The sequence below is a fragment of the Pyxicephalus adspersus genome, chromosome Z, assembly GCF_032062135.1.
Source record: "Pyxicephalus adspersus chromosome Z, UCB_Pads_2.0, whole genome shotgun sequence".
Taxonomy (NCBI): Eukaryota; Metazoa; Chordata; class Amphibia; order Anura; family Pyxicephalidae; genus Pyxicephalus; species Pyxicephalus adspersus.
The window spans coordinates 16,687,570-16,711,604 of record NC_092871.1 but is presented as its reverse complement, the minus strand read 5'-3'; the positions used below and the strand labels follow the sequence as shown (position 1 = coordinate 16,711,604).

At 37.8% G+C, this 24,035-nt stretch overlaps 1 protein-coding gene across 1 annotated transcript in view; it reads left to right on the top strand.

The window, feature by feature from the left end:
• Positions 1 to 24,035, top strand: part of MAP4K1 (mitogen-activated protein kinase kinase kinase kinase 1) — a 40,920-nt gene that overhangs the window by 3,563 nt on the left and 13,322 nt on the right. The window contains exons 2-13 of the mRNA XM_072430816.1: positions 7,056 to 7,113; positions 12,422 to 12,512; positions 13,971 to 14,035; positions 15,503 to 15,558; positions 16,863 to 16,910; positions 17,909 to 17,951; positions 19,075 to 19,147; positions 20,056 to 20,187; positions 21,389 to 21,451; positions 22,110 to 22,191; positions 22,477 to 22,593; positions 23,976 to 24,030. Of these exons, the coding sequence (XP_072286917.1) occupies positions 7,056 to 7,113; positions 12,422 to 12,512; positions 13,971 to 14,035; positions 15,503 to 15,558; positions 16,863 to 16,910; positions 17,909 to 17,951; positions 19,075 to 19,147; positions 20,056 to 20,187; positions 21,389 to 21,451; positions 22,110 to 22,191; positions 22,477 to 22,593; positions 23,976 to 24,030 (883 nt within the window). The remainder of the gene's footprint in view (positions 1 to 7,055; positions 7,114 to 12,421; positions 12,513 to 13,970; positions 14,036 to 15,502; positions 15,559 to 16,862; positions 16,911 to 17,908; positions 17,952 to 19,074; positions 19,148 to 20,055; positions 20,188 to 21,388; positions 21,452 to 22,109; positions 22,192 to 22,476; positions 22,594 to 23,975; positions 24,031 to 24,035) is intronic.

Below are 24,035 nucleotides of genomic sequence, written 5' to 3'. Positions count from 1 at the left end.
AGAGGTTTATATATGTGGAAGCCATACTGTCTTGTCACCCTCCCCCCAGAAAATGTGGTCACTAAATCAGTCTTTTTCAGCTTTTGTTCCCCTGAGGAAAACCTTGAAATAATTTTCAGGTCTTGGGAAGCCCCTACTTAAACCAGCTATTTGAAAAAATACACCTTGATCCTTGGAAAGAATGCCTCCCTACATATAGCTGAAAGAGCTTTGGCATCATACGTCTGATCCTGCCAAATGGCATTGGCGACAAAACTATGCAGCCACCATCACGTGGAAGGTTAATGCTTTTGGAACCCCCTAGCACCCTAGGGTTTTACCTACCCTGGTTGAAAATGGTTGCTCTAAACTATCAGTGTTCCTTCCAAGGAACTTTATATAGCAATGGGTAGATTGACAGCTAAGACTCCTGGTGTGTCCCTACACCAAATACAACAAACAAAACCAAAATGGCAACCTAAACAATCTAAAAATAGTTTCTAAGGCAAGGTGCACATGGAAAGGGCATTCACATAGCAAACAAAACAAGGTCTCCCAGCACACTTATTAGCCAGCCTGAAAAAAAAAACATGGACATGGAAGCCAGTATTGCTAGGTAATCTGGCAACCAGAATACCTAGCAATATGGATTTTTCAGATATCCTAAGCGGCCAAGCAGGTAGGATGGATTACCTTCTGCGCATAAACAAACTAGTTTAAAATACATGGTAACAAGATTATTGTTATAATGTATTTATAAATAAAGCTTGCAAGTGGTGATTGAAGTGTTTGTACCACTGCATCTTCCATCTGTTGACAATGACACTTTGCAAATGATGTAAAATGCTACACAAAACCAAGTTTGGCCACGTATGAGTAATAAGTGGCTGATAATATTGGAAGTAACATATGTGAAAGGTCAAGCGAGTGTGAATAAATAATGCTATTTTTGTTGGGGAAGTAAATTCAGAATTACAGAAGTGCGGCCATGTTAGAGAGGCGGTGAGATGAAGTGAGAAACTGGTAGTATGTAGGCTAGTGGTTCTCGGTCTTGAATTGCAAGGCCTGACTTTTAACCTTCTAAGACCTAAATAACCGCTTTTGCATTTCTTTCATAACTCTCTGTGGCTGCTATTGACTGTGGCTTCAACGGTAAAACTCCGTTATTTAGTCTCAAGCCGAGCCACACCGCCACACCGATGGCCTCCTGTGAACATTTTCAGTACTAAAATTAATTCTAACCATTGGACCCCAGCCACATTCCAAAATGCCCTGGGACTATGCCTACTATGTCGCTGATCTAGAAGAAAAAAAAACTTGGTTTGAAGAACAAATTACATGGTAATTAAAGTTTTTTGATTATAATGCATAAGGAATGGCTTGGTATAATTTGTCTGAGGACCTTAGGTGTAAACATTTTGCTAATATGAAAGTTCAGTGGAAGGACTTCATGAAAGGGATCCTCATGTGCAAAGGTGAGGGGGTTAAGAGATATCTCCTTGACGTACAATGATGCTGTCCTATACAATCGTATATCTTTTGAACCTTTAGGTGAAGAATTTATTTTGTGGGGTGCTATGGTCTGCACGAAGCCAGCAGACAAATTTATATGTTTGTTGGGCACTAGGGGTGGAATCTCTGTAGAGCATGGGGGGCAAAGAATGGGTTACATGGATATTGAAATAGTGGACATAAGCTATCCAAAACCCGTTCTCTATTCTGCTGCAAAATGAGAGATACTCTTTCTGAAAATGGTGGAAAGTAGGAGTTCCCTCTGAGTTCTGCAATAGAACCAACATACCTTATCCACTGGTCTATTGCAAGTGTTAATTTTTGTAGTCTGCCTTTAAACTACATGTTTTATTTGTGCTGCGAAAAATACCCCGGCTGCTATCGCTGATGCTGTCCATTGCCTGACCATCATGTTGGTTCAATAGCTTCGGTATTTTCTAAGTGTTCAAGTTAGAGGTTTTGACATCCAGAAACATAAAGACAACTTACATATAGCATCATGGACTTCTGTGTGCTTTTTCCCGACAAGAGGACATGAGGTCTATAGATATCAATGGGGAGTAATACAGACATCCAGAGTCCTTCTGAAAATGCTAGTTCACTGGCTACTATGAAAACCCTTCAACACTATTGGAGTCTTTGGACTGGAACAAGCAGCAAAATGCCAGAAGCCCCTATTTGCATACCAATAACTAAGGGTATTAAGTTTGGTGGGTAGCTTGACAGCCAGACAACTATTATTTTCAGAACTCCTGTAGCCCCCTGTTCCTTACATGACTTTTTCCTTACATGACTTACGTGTCTTTTACTATAATATGCTTATGTTGTAGTAATTAGTTCTTGATCGTACAATCTGCAGATGCTCTAGATTGATATTGGTGGCTTATTTGCTGACTTTAGCTTTCAAAAAAGATGTTCTCAAGTGAATTTATTTTGCAATATCTTCCTCAGAACCCACAGGAGACTCCTGCCTACACAAGGGCTTCCCCGGGGGCAGATTCTAGACTGTTAGACATGTGGGGGTGGTTTTTCTTGTTGCAATTGACATTTAAAACCTAGCCTTTATCATAAAAAACATTTAGGTGGGGATGGGCTTGTTTAGAGATCAAATAAGGTAATCCTTTACAAGAAACTACCTTGTTCTAGTTTACTTTGAGTATTACGGGAACAGACACATTCTGTGATGCTGTCAGCTGCTTTATTATATCCAGGTGGCTATACCTTACCAGGAAGGGAGGCAAAGTGTTATTGAGATTGGAGCACTTTTTCTGTATCTGGGAAAAAAAAATAATACTTATAATCATGAATTCTATCTGTATTGTTTTCCATTTTACCTGACTATCTCGAGGGAAATTCCACGCACTGACATTAGATACAACAAACAGACAGATAGCTAGCTTGTTTATTTCTGTGCTTAAGGTGTTATCATATTTTCCTATTCAAAGCTAAACCCTATACAAACCTATAAATACATTTCAAATAAATATATGTAAACTTATCTTACCTGCAAGTGGGTTGTAATTCTGGCCCAGCCAGCCTTGTGACTGAGTTTAGCTTGTTGGGTAGCACAGTCAGCTCCCTGGATTTCTCTACAAGCTACACAGCAGTTAAAGCTGAACTCCACCCAGTATTCCAGTCTTGCAATGTTGTACAGGCTGCTCTCTGACAATGAAATTGCTTACTATGATTTTGCTGCACACCAAACCACTTGACAGTGTGCATTAACAGTAGAACAGATAGAGCCCACCATATTCTAATGGACATCCATCAATTTCTAAAACTTTCCTTCATAGCTGGACTGGCTCTGCCCGTCCCTTTTCTTTGATTTCAGAGCTTTTTGTGCTTTCAGGCTGTGTTTGCAGCTCTGCTGTGACTTACACGTGTTGTTTTGAAGGATTATCTATTGAGAAATATATCCTGGTCCTGAACCCGCTGCATCCTATGGCTGAGAAGTAGGGGGTCAGCCACACACTGATGAGGGCATTCCTCTGCCCACTCCTCCTGAAGACATCTCTGCTCCCATAAGCATATTTTTTTAATTATAATCAAACTGAAAACCGTAAGAAAAGTCATGAGAAGACACTTTGGTGTGAGCTGAATACAGGTTCCTAATGGTGCAAGTGAAGATGTCAGACATTGGGTCATTAATGGAGGTTATGCTGCAAAATATCTTGCAGTATATGCCCTATAGCAAAAGAAACTATTTTCACTGTGTAGTTTGTAGAACAGTTACCAGCAGAGCAAAAGTCAGAGATATATGCAAACCTCATTTCCAAAAAATATGGGACACTTTCTAAAACTGAAATATAAACTATACATTTTGTAATTTGTGTAAATCACGTAAACCTTTATTTACCAGAAAAAAGGACAAAAGTTTTTCAGTGTTTTCACCAACAAACTTACCGGTAATTCTATTTGGTTAAATTTAGAAACGTAGGCCTGCAGCAAAAAAAGTTGGGACAGAGGCATATTATTATTATTATTATTATTATTATTATTATTACAAAGTATATAGTGCCATCATATTACGCAGTGCTGTACACAGTCCATAGTCTTGTGACTAGCTGTCCCTCAAAGGGGCTCACAATCTAATGTCCCTACTATATTTATGTCATCTGAGATTGACCAGAAGACAATGGAAACATGTTCTGTGTTCAGATGAGTCCATATTTTATCAGATATCAGATTCTATGTGCCAAAGATTTGAAAGACCATTCAGAATGTTATCAATGAAAGGTGCCAAAACCAGCATCTCTGATGGTATGAGGGGTGTATCATGGCATGGCATGGCCGTCTGTATATATGTTAAGGCACCATTGATGCAGACACTTACACTGGAATTTAGAGAGACATATGCTCCAATGAAGACTACTTTTTTATCAAGAACTCTATTCGTATTTCAGAAAGACACTATTAGACCACATTCTGCACATATTACAAAAAGTGTGGCTTTGTGCTTGACTGGCCTGGCTGTAGTCTAGATCTATCTAATATTGAAAGTATCTGGTGCATCGTGAAGAGGAGGAGAATCGGACAACACCAACTACAGACTGTTGAGCAGCTCAAGTCTTGTATACAGCAAGCATGACCAAAAATTTCACTTGAAAATATGCAACCATTAGTGTGTTTTACAAACGATTACAAATTGTAATATCAACAAAAAAAGGGATGTATCCCAGTGGTAAACTTGCCTCCATCCCAACATTTTTGGGAGTGTATTACAGGCCTCAATTTTTAAAATTGTTTATGGTTAACAAATAGAATTAAACTTCTTTATTAAAAATATTTTCTTTGTTGTTTTGCCTGTTAAAGGTTCAAGTGAATTGATAAGTTGCATCTTTAGAGAGTGCCCCATTTTTTTGTACTTTTATTTGTACTTATGGCTTGTATATTCTGTATCAGTGGTGGTATGAGCTCTTGCCTACTATAAGTGGCCACACCTTGATCAATTTATTTATTCTTCAGTAAATTATGATCATACTACATTCTGTGCTGAGAAGGGGACAGAATAATTGACAATATTTTGCCATTTTCACAAAATATGAGTTGATGGTTTAAGGCAGGGGTGTCAAACTCAAAATTAAAAACGTAGACAAAGTCACGGGCTAACCTTGAAATTTAGGAAATTTTTTCTTCTCATTAGATATAAACCCTTTTCATATGGCAACAAAGAGGTTTTGCTTCACATTTAATCTGGAACAAGCCTATAATAGAGAAAGAGGCATAACATTTTTTTTTTAATTTTATTTAGGAAGAAATCTTATGCCTCTTTCTCGATTTGTTGCCTTCTGTGTTAAATTTCAATGGTAACCTTTTTGCACAGGCTAACAATAATAATAACAATTTTCTTCTATGAAAATCCAACCATTCAAGTCCATGCCTTGGAGTAGCAAGGAAAAGTACAGCTGAGGGGGAGTGCTGGAAAGGCCAGATGCGTCCAATGGCGGGCTAAATCTTATGAGTGGCCCGCCGCTTGCTCCCTCTTCATTGAAATAGCGCTTCTACTAAAATTCTTGGGATTTTTTGCGTCTATATATCAGTCCAATGCGGGGGCCACGCATAGGCAGAGGGCCCGCTGGTCTATAGGCGCGAGTGATGCTAGGAATTGTAGTAGCGGCACTAATTCAATGCCGTGGTGGGCCAGCTGCAGTTCATATTAAGGATTACTTTGGGCGCCAAAAAAAAAGGACGTTGAGGAGCAGATTTGGCCCCCTGGCCAGAGTTTGACACCCCTGGTTTTAAGGTATCCCAACCCTTACTAGTAGTTATTGATTCATGGATAGTTAGACCATATTTAGCAGTTAGTTAGTAAATAACTAACCCGACACATGCAAACAAAGCCAAAGTAGCTTTTCTGACTTCCCTAGTGAGATCAGGCAGGTAAAATGGATTATTGCATATGTGACATCATCTGTTCCTTTCTGCATAAACAACATGAAGGATAATGTATTTTTCAAAATAACTTTTTAAGGATTTTGTTTTATTTTTGTTTGTATTCATGTGTTTATTCTTCATCCTTTGCTGTATTGTTTAACTTAAAATAATTCAAGATAAATATAGTAACATACCAAGATTTAAAATACCCCACATAAAAATGTGTTCCTATTTTGTTCTTTTTTTATTATTTGAAAGTGTCCATTTTAGACTTAACTTTGGCAAAAGCAAAATCACTAATTTCAACATAAAACCAAGTATTCCTTTGCAAGTTACCTTTTAAGAAAAACTTATGCAGTGAAACGTAATTCCTATCCACGAAGAACATGAATAATAATATTACACCATATTTATAAAGCACCGACATATTACACAGAGCTTTACAAAGTCTATAGTCATGTCACTAGCTGTCCCTCAAAGGGGCTCACAATCTAATGTCCCTACCATAGTCATATGTCATTAATACAGTCTAAGGTCAATTTTGGGGGGAAGACAATTAACATATCTGCATGTTTTACCATACGGCACGGAAACCGGTACGAATGCCGAGACGACGCAGGACCAGATGCAGGACACCCCCGGAGGGATTGGACTGCTCTGCGGGATTGAAGGTAAGTGTTTTTTTTGATGTTTTGAGTTTAGTTCCTCATTAGGCTAACTGCATGTTTTTGGAATGTGAAAGGAAACTGGAATACACAGAGGAAACCCACGCAAATACGGGGAGAACCTGCAAACTCCATGCAGATAGTGTTGCAAGATGCATAGATCATCAACACCGTCTAAGCTCATTTTTGGAGGGAAGCCAGTTACCTTAAATGCATGTTTTTGGAATATGTTGTTGTTCCCATTTTTTGGAGGGTATTTTAATCTTTAATATGTGCTCACTACAGCGTAATACTTGTTTAACCTGTTTTATTCATTTTGTTTGTTGACTTTCTGTAATAAAGGTATTCTCTTTCAAAATTATTTTGCTGTGGAATTAATTGATCTGTGTTTAACTGATGATTTAACTACTTACCTCTAATTGTTAATTATTAGGGTGGTTTATCCACATTTGTTTGTATGGTTGTCCCTGGTTTCTTTCTTTAGCACTGACTGTGTTTTAACATAATTTATATATATCTCTACAGGCCAGGAACAAAGGGAATGGGGAGCTGGCTGCAGTTAAAATTGTCAAGGAAGAGTCTGGTAAGTCTGACCTTTATTATGTGTTACATACTATGTATACCCTATACAAAATATGCCTTTATCTGCTTTGACATAAACTAAACCTCAGTACCAGCCATGGGGTCTTGCTTATAAATAAATCTATATGAGATATGCTCATACAAAGATTGCATAATACGTGTTTTCCCCAAGACACTTCCCGTAACTTATATAGTGTTGTGGATTAAATGTTGTACTAAGTAGCTCCAGAAACATCTGAAACACTTGTTATAACTGCTACATTATTGACCCACTGTAAATACCTTACATAGGTCCTGATTTAGGAAAGCTCTCCAAGGCTGGAGAGAATACACTTTCATCAGTGAAGCTGGATGATCCAGCAAACCTGATATGGATCTGGTCCAGGATTCAAAACATTTGATAGCAAATGATTTTTGAAAATCCATTCCATGTTTTCTAGACCACCCAGCTTCACTTCTGAAAGTGTATTATCTCCAGCCTTGGAGAGCTTTCATAAATCAGGGCCATAGTCTGTATTCCATCTATTCTCATACCACCCACCTTTCTAAGGAAGCTTTTGTAGGCAAACTTCTACCACACATAGGCTTAGAAGAATAAATGGTTTATTTGATAACAAATAAATTATTTTACAGACTGGAAGAATATTCTACTGCAAAGTACTTCTTAAAGGTCCATACATCATAGAGCATAGAGGGAAAACACAAGAGGAACTTGGAGAGTTCTTTCCGAAAAGGGACATAACAAAAATGTTCCTCTAGAGCTATGTTTCTTATAGTTACTCCCCATATATTATCTATAAATCTAATGCACATTAGTTCTAGACCAGGCATGTCAAAATTGTGTTTTTATAGGCCTTTACAGGATTTTACAGCTTCTATTTTCATGGTGCCTTTCTTTACACCTAATAGTAATGGGAATACATATTATTTAAATTTCTAAATCTTTACTATAGAGTTCTGAATTGCCAGGGTTTCTCAATTACCGGGTGAACGGGTACAGGTGTGGGTATCAAGAATGGGTATAAAAAGGGGATCCAATAAAGGCTTAGTCTTTGCAAACAAAGATGGGTCATGGCTCACAACTTTGTGTTGAGCTTCGTGAGAGAATTATCTGTACAATGGGCCTGAGCTGGAGAGGATACACTTTCCACAGTGAAGCTGGGTGATCCAGCAAGCCTGGAATGGACTGTGTGTCAACTCTTGCAAAGCCAAGTGCTTCCCATCTTGCAATTCAACCCATTAGCACACACACATTTTTGTATTGGGGAAATTAGAGAGTGCATTTTTATTTCTATATTTCAGCAATATAGAGGCACACATGCTTGTTGCAAATGCATATACGGGTAGATGCCACCAGTTTACCTATATGTACAGCACAAGAGGTGTGTTCACACTCCTCCAAGTCCAAGGTTTTATGTATTGGAGCATAAAAAATTAGGTCCTTTAAATTATTTCAGTTTGACCTAGTTGTAAAACAACATATATTCTGTAACAAAAATGTAGAATGAAGAGACCAGAACACCCTATGTTTCAGTATTTCAGTACAACCACTTCCAGTAGCAATAACTTGCTGTATACATAGTAATTTATTTCTGTATGATTTTATTTGTCTCCTACCTTATGGATACATTTTTGCTCACTTTTCTTGCTCACAACATTGCTTTATCTCATTGACATTTGTGGGCATTTGTTTATGCACTGCTCTTTTAGGTCCTGCCACAGCATTTCGATCAGATTGAGGTGGACTTTCTGTCGTTGCAACATCTTGATTATTTTCTTTTTCACCTGTTCTGTTGTAAATTTGCTGGTGTACATTAGATCACTGTCTTGTTGTATGCCAAGCTTTATCTGTCACACAGTCTCACATTTGATTCTAGAACACTTTGGTATACAGAGGAGTTTATAGTCAACTTAATTACTGCAAGGTCCTCAGGTCTTGTGGCTGCTAAACAAGCCCAAATCATTACTCTTCCACAATTGTGCTTGATGGTTGGTATCCTTTCAACCCTTCCAACAAGCCATACTTGTTCAGCCTTTTTCTAATTGTACTGTTTGCCATTTACCATAGTGAGTCCTAGAGTGAGTCTAAAAAAAGAGTTCTTGTTTGTTTTTTGTTTTTGCATATTTTTTAAGCATTTCACGTCTGACTTTATGGTCAATTTGCGGGGACATCCATTGCTGGGAAAATTAGCAACTGCCTTGAATGTTTTTCACTTGTAAATAATCTTTCTCACTGTAGAATGATTGACTTGAAGTTATTTAGAAATTGCTGTATAGTCCTTCACAGATTGATAAGCAGCAATTACTTTCCTTAGATCATTGCTGATGTTTTGCTACTCGGCACATACCTGATTTCTACAGACCAGCAAAATGCTAAAACATCTGCTTTATAGAGGTTGTGAAATTTGCTGATGATCATTTAATAAAGTGCATTTGATTAACCAATGAGGGTGCACCTAATTTTACACATTACACATTTTAACCTCTTTGTTAAAAAAAAAAGAATGAGTTGATGTAATATGCCATTTGTTGTTCATCTGAGGATGTATTTACATATTTTTTTAGACCTGCTTAGGACCTGATAAGCAAAAGCCTCCCACCAGATGCACTGTGCATTAGCTAAATTATAAAACTAAGTAAATCACAATTCGTTAGCTTTTTTTACATTAGTGCAGTGCTGTGGCTATTCATTTTTTTACATTATATTTTCAGGTTCAAAGTAAAAGTACTTACCATTTGTCTCCTCCCTTGGTGAAGAAACCTTATAAGCATAAGTGCTGTTACAATGCCTGGCCTTCCCACTACCTGTGCCCAAGGAGTATGGGAAGAATAGGAACTGTTCTTAAAGAAAACCTGTTCAGATCAAAATAAGTAAGCTGGTTGTCATCTGAAATGGTAGCTTCCCAGTTGACCCACTTACCCAAATGATTCAGTGTTTAGGTTGCTGACCCTTACATGTATCCATATAGAATTTATCACTTCATTCTGACTTTCTGTAAACTTATATTGGGTCAGTTATTAAACCCTTGTTAGAAAAAAAAACATAGTAGCTTACTTAATCTTTCATACTGTCTGTTTACTTTTAATGCAGTCCTTTCTTTACACTTGCTCAATTAAGTTTTTGGGTCTAGCATTTCTGTACTTAGGTGGCTACATTGTCCTGGACTCCTGAAGCATCTCCTTTACATCTCTGGCCGAAATGTTACAGTGACAATCGAGACTGCAATGTGACCCATTCGGAAATCTAAAAAAAATCAGAAAATCGCAAAACTTTGTGCCTTATTGACATAAGATATTGGTTTAGGGGCTGAAACGAGCACGTTAGGAAAGTTGATGAATAATGTCATGTAAAAGCATCAGTGGTCTGGCACCTCTTAGTAGGCAGAAGATGTTGGCTTATGTGAAGAGCACAGAGTATGGTACCAGGCATGAAGATTGTTATTAAAATTGGGCTGCAATGTTTTAGCACTGTATGTATGCCATGGTGGTGTCTAAGATCATATATAGTGCCTTCTAGCTTCTGGTTTCTTCATACGCCAGTGGGGACTCTTTGTATGTTTTTTTGCCTAAGTGCAGAAAATTTTTTTTAATACATGACCTACAAATTAAACAATAGACAAGACACACAGCCTTCTCCAGCATAGCACATGGTAATTACTCCGATACATGGTCTTGTGGTGCTAATACAAATGTTAAACATTCTGAGTGACTTCCTTGTGGTTCAGAAGACCTTCCTTATCAGGTTTTGTTCTCCAGATCTCCACCCAGCTATACACAGCTGATTGTCCCATTTTAGCCTACGCTTGTATTGACAGCAGCTTTGCATAAATCGTGTGGGGAAGGTGCCATTTAGCTCAAGTTGTCACTGGGTAATTTAAGATCCACAGCAACATTCATCATTGAAAATGTCTGCTCATATATCGTAGTAGAAAAAAAGGATCTTCCTGTCTCCTACATAATATTGTGATCTCCATGCACATGTTTCACCTAATGGTAAAATTAGAGAAAGTGTAGTGTGGTGCTAGTGTGTGCAATTTTCTATGTGTGTGTGTGTATGTGTATATATATATATATATAGATAGTATGTATGTGTGTGTTCAGTGTAAAGTATATTATATAAGTAAAGTATAAAGTATATTAAGATATAAAATATATGTATAGTCAGTTTAAAAATATATAGAATCTAAAGCTGTGAAATTTTTAGTTGGTGCAAGGCACAATTGTTGGGGGTGCGAGGTAGGTTCCAAAACATGTAAACTTGTTACAAAAATGATCAATGTGAATATATACTACAAAAAAAGTTGTGGGTTCTCCTTTAATGATTACTTTAAACTTCCTGGCATGGAATGTGACTGGATAACGGTGGAGAAGGCCGTAAGCAACTAGGCCCCAGTTCCATGCCCATACCAGGCTCTTTAGAACTTGGTTGGCCTTATTACTCAGGGTGAGGAGGTGGCTATTTAGAAACCTATTATTAAAAGGGGTTTTAAGATTCTGATAAGTCCCCAACAACCATTTGGGGACCAATACAATGCCCTCTCTGCCGAGACTCCCAATTGTTAGGTGAATGCAGGAGCTTGCTATGGACGAAAGACCACCCTCAATTGCACTTCCTCTCTACTGTACAGGTTGGCCCCATCCCTGTAACAGTCTGGTTTTATTATTAGACGGGGTACCCCATGCATTTTTTTTATTTGAAGGAATGTTGCTGATTGATATGTAACAAAAACATTTTTTTAATGGAAAGATTAGGATGCCGATGAGCTCTGGAACTGTACTGCTTTTGAATTTATAGCACATTAGCTATTTTTATGTGCTACATTGGGATGAAACATAATGTAGGGGTGGTGGATGTCAGCATGGTCACTACAGATTTACACAGATCCTGGCCACACTTAGTCCTGCCCACTACTTTCTGGATTGGCAGGGTTGATGAAACCTTTCCACCATCAGCTGCAACATCTGGTAGTGATAGCTTGTGAGATGCAAGTAGAAAAAGATTTGTTGTAGTCAGGAAGGGTAAAGGATATTTGTGGTTACATTATTTATTGGTGCTTAGCATAGTATCAGGATTTGGAACTTGTTTAGATCTTATACAGAACCTTGTGTTGTGTATTAAAATAACCCACACTTAGAGGCCTTAGAGAACAGGGAAAACGATTATCCTAAAGGAAAAGTTAGCTGTTTTTTAAGTTGCAAGTGCAAGAGGACCTTGCACCTTAAAGCTGACTAATAACTTGTAATGATATTTGAAGATTTCAAATAATGAATGTTGGCATAGGCCGGATAATATTTCTATTTTTTGACAGATGAAGACTTCTCGGTAATTCAGAAGGAAGTTCTAATGCTGAAGAGCTGTGCTCACAAAAACATAGTAGCGTATTATGGAAGCTATATGAGGTAAGAACCAAGCCTTAATGAGGAAATATTCTCTTTTCAACTAACCAAATCTGTTATACTGCTGGATCAAAGGACCACATCAGGAACTTATGACAGTGATTGGGGATTACTATAGGTTTTGGATCCGACAGTGTAGGATGGATATTTCTTAAACTGTCCAACATTACCACTTGATTGTACAATCAGTAATAAGTATCTTAGCATAAGCTCGGTTGTCTGAGGGCCAACATAAACAATTCTTTGACTTAAATCCCATTAGATAGACATTTCCATTTCATAGTTGTTCGTAAACATAAGTTGACGGAGCAATTAGTTTGTAATATGCAATCAGCTCATGTCATTGCAAGATTTTGATAGACATTTTACATTTTTATTGTTGTCTTTGTTAAAAAGATATTTCCCCCTTTTTTGAACAGGGAAATTTCTTTTAATGGGTAAAAAATGGAGACAAACACAAAAATACATTTTATTTAGAGTGATGATGAGTTGGAACTTCTGATGTTTCTACTGCTGTGTTTGTGTTTAGGTCCCAGAATTGCCAATTTCGTATTTCCTATATCTCCTTCACTGGGTCACGGACTGATATACAAGGCCAGTACCAGAATAATGCAAAAAGGGCTTACCTGTTTCATTAACTGACACAGATTGTTCAAACTGCACATATTGGTAGACTAATGCTTTCTTTTTATTTCTCAAATCTGTACTACTTAACATATTCTCCTTAGCAAGTGAAGCATTTGAGCCATCATCGCCTCCTGGAATCCTCTGTGTGTCAATGGTCGTAGTCGATGCACTCTCACCGTGTAGTTTGCCTTCATTGCTGGTTTTCACCATCTAAACGTCTTGATACATCTGTGCACAATGCTCTTGTAAATGGTGTCAGCTTCATAAACATTCTATGGCCTGACTGAGAATGTCACACAGTGTGCACTCCTTGTTCATGAAGAATGATGGCATTGTGCTTCAGCTTGGAATCCATTTTTCACCATCATTAAATATTTTTTTTTTTGAAATGTTAATAGAGGAGGAGTTACTCTACTGGAACAACCTATGTCAGTTAATATACAAGTTATGGCCACTTTTCATCACTTGGTTTGGATCTCATAAAAAAACAGAAATGTATGCTCAACAATAATGTTTATTTATATTTATAATTTACACTTGCTTATAATTTAATATTTTTATGTATCAAGTTTATCCAAAATCACAAAAAAAGTTTCAGGGGTTTGGCTTTAATATAGAGAAGTCTTCTGAGTAGGTAGTCTTGTTAGGACTGTAAGATGGAGTTCCTAGACATAGGAGGAAGTCATCATGCAAGTGTGATTCCAAACCTTCGTTCAACATAAATCGGGTGGTGGTTGGAGGCACTTGGGACAGTGTTTGTTTACATTTGGATGCCTTAGTCCCAATTTTCAATTCTAGCACAATGTCCATTTACTTTTTACGCTTAATATGTAGGGCTAATAAGCTGTGGATTTGCATGGAATTCTGTGGAGGTGGCTCCCTGCAAGACATTTATCAAGGTAAAGAGATTTTATAGAAAACCCTTTGAAGATCATTGTTACTTGTCTTACCCAAGGTACCGATCCAACACCCCAAGCAGTTCTGCCTGCACAGCATCAAAAGCAATGGTATGCCTGGCCTGAATCCTGCAGTTGGGTAATGGCAGGGCTTTGAAATGAATAAAAGTCTTGGCTCTGACTGTCAAAAGTATTGCAGTAAGGTTTCCTGAAAGTGTAAAAAGTGAATTTGTGCTCAAATCGTGCACACTAAAGTATTCACATATTTAAAACAGGAAGTGAAAGCACTTTAAAACAAGCTCTCCTTTGTCTCTGTATAAGAATTGCATTGTTTTTAAATTATTACATATATTTTTAAAATATTTATTTGTCCACAAAATATGTGAATTTTAAAATAAAAACAAATCTTGGCAAGCTGCCAGCCAACTATAACCAACCAGCAGAAGTTTCTAAGCTGCAAGAAACAGACTTCAACCTGTCTTTTAAGGTCTTTGTGGAGGATTCTTGAGAATAAATAACTTTACAATGAAAGCACCTAGAAAGGTCATCGATAAGCCCATTTGGTATTAGAATATATAACTAGTTTAATGTCCATAGTCTGGGCACAGGAGAACTTTAACATTTATATCCTACTTATTAACAGAGGTTGGAATTTGAGTCACGTGACTTGGGTTCGAGTCCGACCTAAGTCGCCTAATGAACAACTTGCAACTCCACCTGTTTTGTCCAGTGACTTGCAACTCGACTTGGGACTTGCTTTCTCTGCTGACAGCTGAAGGGGGAAAGGAGGATGGCAGTGAGGCTTCCGTAACATGCCCCCCCCCCTTCAGCTGTCAGAGGAGAAAATTTAGAATGCAAGGAAGGCAGCGAGTCTTCTGTAACAACGCCTTCCCCCCTGCCATTCATGCATTCTAAGTCCACAGCTTCCTCCTCTGACTGCTAAGGAGGGTGGAGAGGAAGGCAGTGTTACAGAAGCCTCACTGCCTTCCTCCCTGCCCCCTTTAGATCTACTGTCAGAGGAGAAAGCCGAATTTAGTAAATTTAGAATGCAAGAAAGGTGGGGAGGAAGGCAGTGTTACAGAAGACTCACTGCCTTCCTCCCCACCTTTCTTGCATTCTAAGTCCACGGCTTTCTCTTCTGACAGCTGAAGGGAGGAGAGGAAGGCGGTGTTACAGAAATCTCACTGCCTTCCTCCTTTCGCCCTTCAGCTGTCAGAGGAGAAAGTCATGGACTTAGAATGCGATCCTGTGCTCAAGAACAGGATCAGAGTTCTGTTTCTATATGGGGACAAATGGGGATAAATGAAGTGACTCGACTTGGGAAGATTTCTTGGTGACTTGAGACTTGACTTAGAACTTGGTGTCAATGACTTGGGACTCAAGGCTGACAACTTAGTACAACCTCTGCTTAGTAAGCCTTATTATCATAGATACATAAGATGTCAGTAAAATTTTTCCTTTTCCCTTCAGTCACAGGAGCCTTGTCTGAGCTTCAGGTTGCATATGTGTGTAGAGAGACTCTCCAGGTGAGCATGTAAAATGGACAGGTATGCATGTTTTTAAACCTATATAGAAAGTTTAGCTTTTGATAATAAAGAGGCTAAGACTAGTTGTACTTGAACATGTTTCTGTTCTAGACCAGTTTGGCTGAACAGCGCTGTGTAATATGTTGGCGTGATATAAATCCTATTTAATATTTTAAATTATTTTGAATTTGATTCCAACACCATTTAGAATTTGTGGTGGTTTTGTTATGGTCTTAAAAGGGTATATACAGCAGGCAAATGCACCAAAATGCAATGGGAAGACCACCAAATATTTCAGGATTTGCAAATATTACAAATTTGTGTACAGTGGTGGGGAGGGAACTTTTAATGCAGCTTGAAGAGCACCAGGGGTAAGAAGCAAATCCTTTACTTCGTAGCTCTTTTTGGCCCATAAATCCTCAGTTTAGGAATGTGCTCCTTGTGTTTAGGAATCACAAAAAAATAAAATATCATACACAATGAGAGAAGAATATCAAGCTAAAAGCAGAATATGGCTTTATAACTATTTATCACTGTAACCAAAAATGAGAGCTTTGGACATTTTCTTGCTTTGAAGATTTTATGCATTTTGTTATGAAAAGTTATCCTGTTGCACGTCATTTGCATGGCACTGCAGAGTACAAGTAGCTTTCTTAGTAACAAAGAAACTTTCAGCCCATAATACATCACATTAGTATACTTTGTCAATCAGCTCATGGTAACACACTTGAACGGCAGCACCAACAAGCCTAAAAGGCCTAAGAAAAGTCCCTTGGAGGGATCTTCCTAAGAATAAACTAGACAGGTCAGAGCAGAAATATAGGGTCTTGAAGGAGACTTCCTAAATAATTATTTAGCTATCGTACTGGAGACAGGAGCTTAGAGATATTGTCTTTAAAATAAGTTGCATCTAAAATCAGAGGCAGAAAAGCCTTTGGATGGGTCTTCTTTAAAAGAAAATTACACTTGCAACAGGGCAGAGGAGCAACTGCAGTGCATGTACCACTATCTACATTGTGAACAACTAGTAGTCAGCTTGCTTGGCTGTTGCCTCCAAAAATATGTCCAACCCTTCTGTTTGACAACTTCCCTTATTGGAGGAGCCACTACCACTTCTGTTTGTCTGCTACAGGTGGTGGAGTTGTGGCCTTTAGCAGATGGATTCTTGCTGTATATAAAGTACTCCCCTATAGTAACACATGTTGGCTACCCTCTCCTTTACTGGAAAAGGTTTCAAGATATGCACTTATTTCTGCTTCTTACATATAAAAATGGAAAAATAAATGTTACTTTTTTTCTAACAGGGTCTGGCTTATCTTCATAATCAGGGAAAGATGCACAGAGATATTAAGGTGGGTGCTATAATTTAGAACAGACATATTTATAGTGGCTTCATATATGGGGTACTGATCATTTAATAAAAGATGCTAGAATAATTTACCAGAAATCTGAATCTGAGCACTTAATGGGACGGCAGCAAATGAACAAAGAAGATGTAGATAAGTGTAATTGTTAAGACGGATAATCAGCACAAACAGCAAAGATTGTTGTCCAGGCACAGAATAGCATTTCAGCTTCCAGACAGGTAAAAGGAGTAATGATGGACAAAAATAAAAGTATCAGGTCGATGAAAGTAAGACTTGAACCACAAAATTGAAGATCTGGTCTCACACTAAAGTCTAATAATGAGATCTTTGCTACCTAAAATAAAGAAGGAACAAACACTCTGCCATTCAAGTATTTTCTAAAGAAACAAACATTGTAGAAACACTAAGAAATGCAATTTATTTATTTCCTTTTAAACCATTGGTATGTTTAAATGTAGCTAAATCACAGACACAGAGCCTGATTTATTTAAAGCTCTGGAAAAAATACACTAATATGGGATAACCAGGGTGATTCAGCAAGCCCAGAATGTATCTGTTCCAGGATTGAAAGTATTTGCCAAATAATATCAAATTATTTTTAAGAAATCCATTCCTTTGCTGGATCCTCTAGATTCTCCCATGACAGTCTACCTTTTTCAATCCTTGATGGATCAGACCCAATATGTCCAAATACGTTTTGTACTTATTTTTAATCACTTTCTGCACCTAAAGGAATCTCTTGCACTAGAAAAAAGCATATATGAAAGAAATAAGAAATAATTAAAAACACAGATAATCCTATAATCTTGCACCCATGTTAGTGTAGGAGCGACCTTGTGAGGCTGTAAGTAATGCTTGTGCCTTAGATAGATAGATCTGTATTGGTTTGGTGATGGTTAGATCTATTTAATTCCATCTATGACTAGTTTTAAATCTTTATTCATTTAATAAAGTACTAAGAGTTTTTCCTATTCTTTTTCTAGGGAGCTAATATTCTTCTAAATGACAATGGGGATGTTAAACTAGGTAAGTGATTTATCACTACCACCAATTTTGATAACAAATAACAAAGAATGTCAAATTTAGAAGTAAACCTGAAAAGTATATGAAAATGTAAATTTTTGTTGAATGTAAACCAGGGGTAAAAAAAATTGGTGAATATTGGAGTTAGAGGCTTAGCTCTCACCAGTTCAAACCAGACATGTGACATGAGCTGTGATGTCCCTAATGCCAAAGAGGAAACCAAATTGATGTCTATTGGTGACCAGAATAGGCAGCTAATTAGTCTTTTTATACACCAGTCTGCAGCAAAAGGTCTTTTAATGAGGAAGGAAACAGGGCTGTCATTAAAATGGGAAAGCGAGGCTGTAATAGGAGATAGGGGAGATTGAAAAAAGCTCTGGGACATAAATGAAGGACAAATAATAAAATAAGCATGAGAGCTGCAGCAACACTAATGACAGGAGATTGGTGTGGAGAGTAGCAAGGTGCAGGTTGGTACACACTATGATCGAAGTATAAACAGACTTTTTAAATTACATTTTAGGGGGGAAGTCTTTGGTTTATATGGACCTGATTTATTAGAGCTCTCCAAGACTGGAGAAGATACACTTTCATCAGTGAACCTGGGTTTTACAACAAATCTAAAAGGGATCTGGTCCAGGATTGAAAAAAATTGCTAACAAATGGCAAATTACTTTTAAGAAATCCATTCCAGGTTTGCTGGGTCACTCAGGTTCATGGATGGTAGTCTATCTTCTCCAATTTTGGAGAGCTTTAATAAATCAGGCCCTATGCATGTGCATTTGGTATATTCTGGTAAAGTGATTGACAGTTCTCCAAAGAGAACAAGAGTTGACCAAAGAGGTCAAGGGTAGGTCCTGTGTGGACTGCTATTTAGTGAGGCAAGCTCCTGAAATGTTTGTAAAGGCTATAGGTTAAAAAAAGTATTTTATGAAGGGCCTTTATTCTGTAATAAAATTACCTTCTAAACATGTCTGGAGCTTTCCTCATAGGTTCATCCAATCTTGGTGACCATTGTCACTGGAACAGCAAGTGATTGGAGGCCAAGGGGGGTATCTGTTCCACATCTTTCAATGAGAATACTTATATGTTAAAAGTTTTGACATTTGATCTCTCATTTTTGCAGCTGATTTTGGAATTTCGGCCCAGCTCACAGCAACCTTTGCTCGTAGAAATTCCTTTATTGGAACACCCTACTGGTACTGTATTTTAAAATGAATACAAACTAGATTGTGCTGATGAAAATTGCCATGCTTGGTTAGCACAGATTTGCTGCAGTTTGCACATGCTCACTACTCTGGTTTCTGACAAATTTATTGAACCAGGGGAAATTTTAATAGAATATCAAGACTGGCCAGTTGAACACGTCACCTGTTCAGCTCTGAAGAATACTTTTTAGTTTCAATAAGTTTTTTATAAAATTTTACAGAAGGAGAACTTTACAAAAACAAGGGTTTACATTCCAACTTTTAAACAATTACATTTCAAGGCAATGCGTATAAAATGTTAAAATATTATGACAAGGCTAATGCTTATCCATATTAAAGTATAGAACACCCACTAAGGTCCCCTCAAAGAAAAAACTTGTCGGCTCCTGGGTGAAAAGTTCATAGGGCTAAACATTGTCCATGGGGAGAGATTTTATCCTTGGGGGTGTCCCCTAGCAGGGAAAGCATACCTCCTACCCATCCAGGCAGGTTGGCTGTACAGATTTACTTTAAATATTTGAGTGCAAATACATTCAACAAGAGAGGAAAAGAGAGAGAAGTATAGAAGGAAGTAAGAAGAGCGATGCGAACCTAGGCAGGGGTATAGAAAGGGGAAAGGGCTGGTAGTCAGGTCATCCAAGCTCTAACAATGGTGCCCCTGCAAACGAGTTTAGTCTCGGGGTATGAGGCTTTATAGTCTGAAGTTTACTTTTTTAGGTGTTCTTTGCATGTGCATTATAATCCTAATTTCTTAAGACTAATCTATAAGATTTGAAAATAAATAGCTCATGACTAACCAGCTTATAAATATATAAAGGGTAAACGAACACAATTTATATTAGTTTTTTTTTACAAGACGAAAAATGCCTCTTCTAGAGATATTTTTTTCAATTTACCAGGATGGCTCCAGAAGTGGCTGCGGTGGAGCTGAAGGGGGGATACACAGAGCTGTGTGATGTTTGGTCTCTTGGAATTACAGCCATAGAACTAACTGAACTGCAGCCCCCCATGTTTCACGTTCATCCCTTAAGGTAAATGCACACACTTTAGAGCAACAACCAATAAAGTAAATAGAGTAAACTGCATATATTGAAGCTGACAAATTTTCTTAAGGTTGCATTCACTAATTATTGGATGTACAAAGAGGGAAAAGATAGATATATCCCTGGTATTGATTGTTTGCATGGCACCCATAGACCATACCTTTATTGTAGTGGAATACTACCATTGGCTGCTGGATGTTAGAAAGTGCTTTGGGGGCTGGTTTGGTTTTTTTGTTTTTAGATTGATACAGGTTATGTATTTTGTACATGCAAAATCAATTTAAAGCATGTTAAATGCAGACCAAAAAGAGGTCAAACACACCTGTCAATGAATTCTTAACAATCTTAAAATGATGTCAAACTGACACCATTGAAATAAGTCCAAACCCTGTCAACAGACTAGTCTTTTTTCTTTCTTGCTTTTTTTTTTCCAGAATAACCAATATATCACATAAGATCCAAAAATAAACACAGTGCACACTTAATAGTAAAATTTGTACATGACTACCCACGTTGTCAACAGATTAACTAATTGTAAGACCTCAAGCCTTTTTTCTGTTTTTCATTCTCATTCTATGTGGTAAGAAGCTGGTCCAATGCAAACAAAAACCCTGTATGCTTGCTGCTCAGAATGAACAAACATTAATGATTGCATACAATCAATTCTAAACTGCTATAAAAGTCAGAAAAGTGTTCAACACACTGTTATTTACAGCTCTGTGTCCTGGGTCGAATATCTGCATGGGGATTTTATTCTCCTCTTTTGTGTTGTGGGTTTTTTTTTTTTGGTTCTTTGGTTTCCTCCCAGGTTGTAAAAATGCTGACAACTTAACAGGTAAATTGTTTCTACAAAGAAATGTGTGAATGATTATGCTTGTATGAGTGTAGTGGGGACATTAAAATTGGTGATGTAAATGCTTCTGTGGAATTGCTGCTGCCAAACTCTTTCAGAGAGATATGCAAAAATGATCTGTATTGCTCAAGCAGCTGCAAAATTTAGACATTTCACTGGTTTCCTGTTCTTTTTATTTATTTTAATAATTAATAAGTCAAGCCCCTTTCCAGTTTGGACAATTACAGAACATATGACTTTATTCATTTTGTTGAATTATATTTAGGATCCCATTCCTTTGACAATTAGATGTTGTCTGTCTTTATTTTTCATGCCTGTCTTCCTCTCCTCATCTAGGGTTCTCTTTCTGATGTCTAAAAGTGGCTACCAACCCCCTAAGTTAAAAGACAAGTCAAAATGGTAAGTAATAAAGATAAACTCCAGGCAGATAAAAAAAAAATACTGATTATTTTTGCATTCATTATATTTAAAATATATCACTTCATCAGTTTCTTGCTGTGTCCATATTATCCAATTAGCAGGCTCAGGACATAGAGATGACACCGTTGTATTCCTAAATGGTAACTGAGAAAGTCATGCCATCCACTAAGCCAGTGTTTCCATCCACTAAGCCTGTGAAACCCAAGGGTTTTCACAGGGTTTTCACATCCTCCAAAGGATGCTAGGGCTTCTCTGAGCAAAATGTGCCTCTCGGGTCTGTTTAGGCGACACCAATTAACTTTTTTGGCCCATCTGACCCACTAGCCAGCAATGTAAGAGGCATTCTTCCCATTGACATCCATGCTAATGTACTGTGAGATACAGTAATTGTAACAGGGTTTCCTGAAGACCTAAAAGTTATTTTAAGGTTTCCCCTATTACAAAATAAAAAATTGCGAAAGACTGTGCTAGGCTGTGCTTTCTGGCAGAGCTGTGTAAATCTCAGGCCTGAATACATAGAAATGCTAAAGTATAAAATACAGTTTCATGTGTGTCAAAAAGCTATGGCTACATCAAAAGATCAACATTTGCTTGTGTATGATTGTGTGTTCTCCTCCCTGGGATTTTATCCTTTTAGGTCTTCAGTTTTCCACAACTTTATCAAAGTAGCATTGACTAAAAACCCCAAGAAAAGACCAAGTGCCTCCAAGATGCTAACGGTAAGTCCTCTACGGTGCTTTGTACCGGGAGCAAACTTTGTAAATGTAATTTATTTTACTTTGTAGTGAAAGACAGAGCTGACTTGATCAATTAATTAAGCTAATAATATTAAAAGTTATTATTTTGTTTGATTTTTTCCATCTGTGATGCTTTGTCCAACTATTTTTATTTACCGATTACCCATAAGAATACTTTTCCCCTACAAAAATTTCAGCTTCATAGACCTTTAGGTGTCGTGTCGTGCTCTTTTTCAGTCTTTTTTTTCCCAATTTTTTCTTCCCCAGCACCAATTTGTTGCTCAGACAGGACTTGGACCATTTCTTACACAAGAACTTCTAGAAAAGCTAAGAAACCCAGAAAAAGACAGTGATACCTTAAACCCTGAAGATGTTGACACGGAGGTGAGGTCTTATTTTGAAATAACTGTGAAATGGTGTGTGTGTGTGAGCTTTTGTAGTCTACAGATACCTTCCCTAAATGTGTGTCTAATTTATGTCAGTAAGTGATATTTGTTTTTTGGGATTAGAGGGCATATGGAAAGAACAAGGCAGGTAGTGCAGACTGAAAGTGATACACCCTTTCACCACTCATCATTTAGACATGTGCTTCCAGAGATAAGCTGGATAGCAAGGTTCAAAGTTCAAATGACAGACCATTTTTTTCTTATATGAATAGTAGGGATGAGCGATGACCCTCCTGCATTCTCGTGAAAATTTCCTCGAAGTTCCGATGGGTTCCATCAGAAATCATTATAGGAGGATTACGACAGCTGCATTCATAAATACAGCCGTGGTAATCCACCTGTCAGTGAACGATCCCCGGGCACTACAGGTCAGAATGAGGGGAAGCCCCTATTCTAACCTGTAGTGCCCGGGGATCTCTCACTGAAAGGAGGATTATCGCAGCTGCATTCATAAATGCAGACGCAATACTCCTCCTCTCAGAGTCCCGAGTCATGCGGCTTGCGTTATGAATGAACGCGTCCGTACGTTTTATTGTTCACTCCTACAAAGATTTTAGAAACTACCTTAAAAAGCTTTTTTGTTTGCTAAGTTTCTGAATGTCAGAGCTTGGACAATTCCTACAACTGAGTTACTACTAACTGCTACGCAGGTTTTACATGAAATGAGAATTCCTATGGGGATGCATATGATTGGCAAGCCTTGGCAGTGATATTCATGAAGCACAAGGTTTTCAAGGGTACTCTACAGTAGCGTAATAACAGAATTATATTTTTGGAATATTGGATGGCTTAGTGTTTTGTTTCATAAATTGTAATCTACAAAATAGCTGTTTTTCCATCATTCAAGTCCCTCCCTAATTCTCAAAGTAATATGGTAATTCAGTATGCCAAATCATCTCTCGGTTACTTTTTTGGTTGACTTTGGGACATCTAATTTTGGTAAAATAGCTAAGCATAATATTACAGTTCCGTGCTATGGTAAGTTTGAGGGAGTTTAGATGGTATGGGGGTCCCTTCTACATTTTTAGGGTATTTTGTTTTACTCCAAAAAGAGAGTTGCTTGACTACACAGGGAGCAGGTACAGAAACCACACCTAGGAAACTTTACCACTTGCGTTACTAAACAAGTCTGCTGTCTTGACTAACAAAAACTAAAATATTGTTTTGTGTGGACCATTTGCTGGAGGACTTGCGAGAGTATAGAAGAAGTTTTCCCTTCAGGCCTTTATAATAACTATGTTTAGTGTCTCAAGAAATGATAACTAACACTTAGACCATTACTTTTATTATCCAGTTAACAAAACATGTCATATCTCGTAGCTCTTTTCAGCATTCTCGCGCATCCTTTCTAAAAAGCGCCACCCCAAAGCCAGCCGCTCA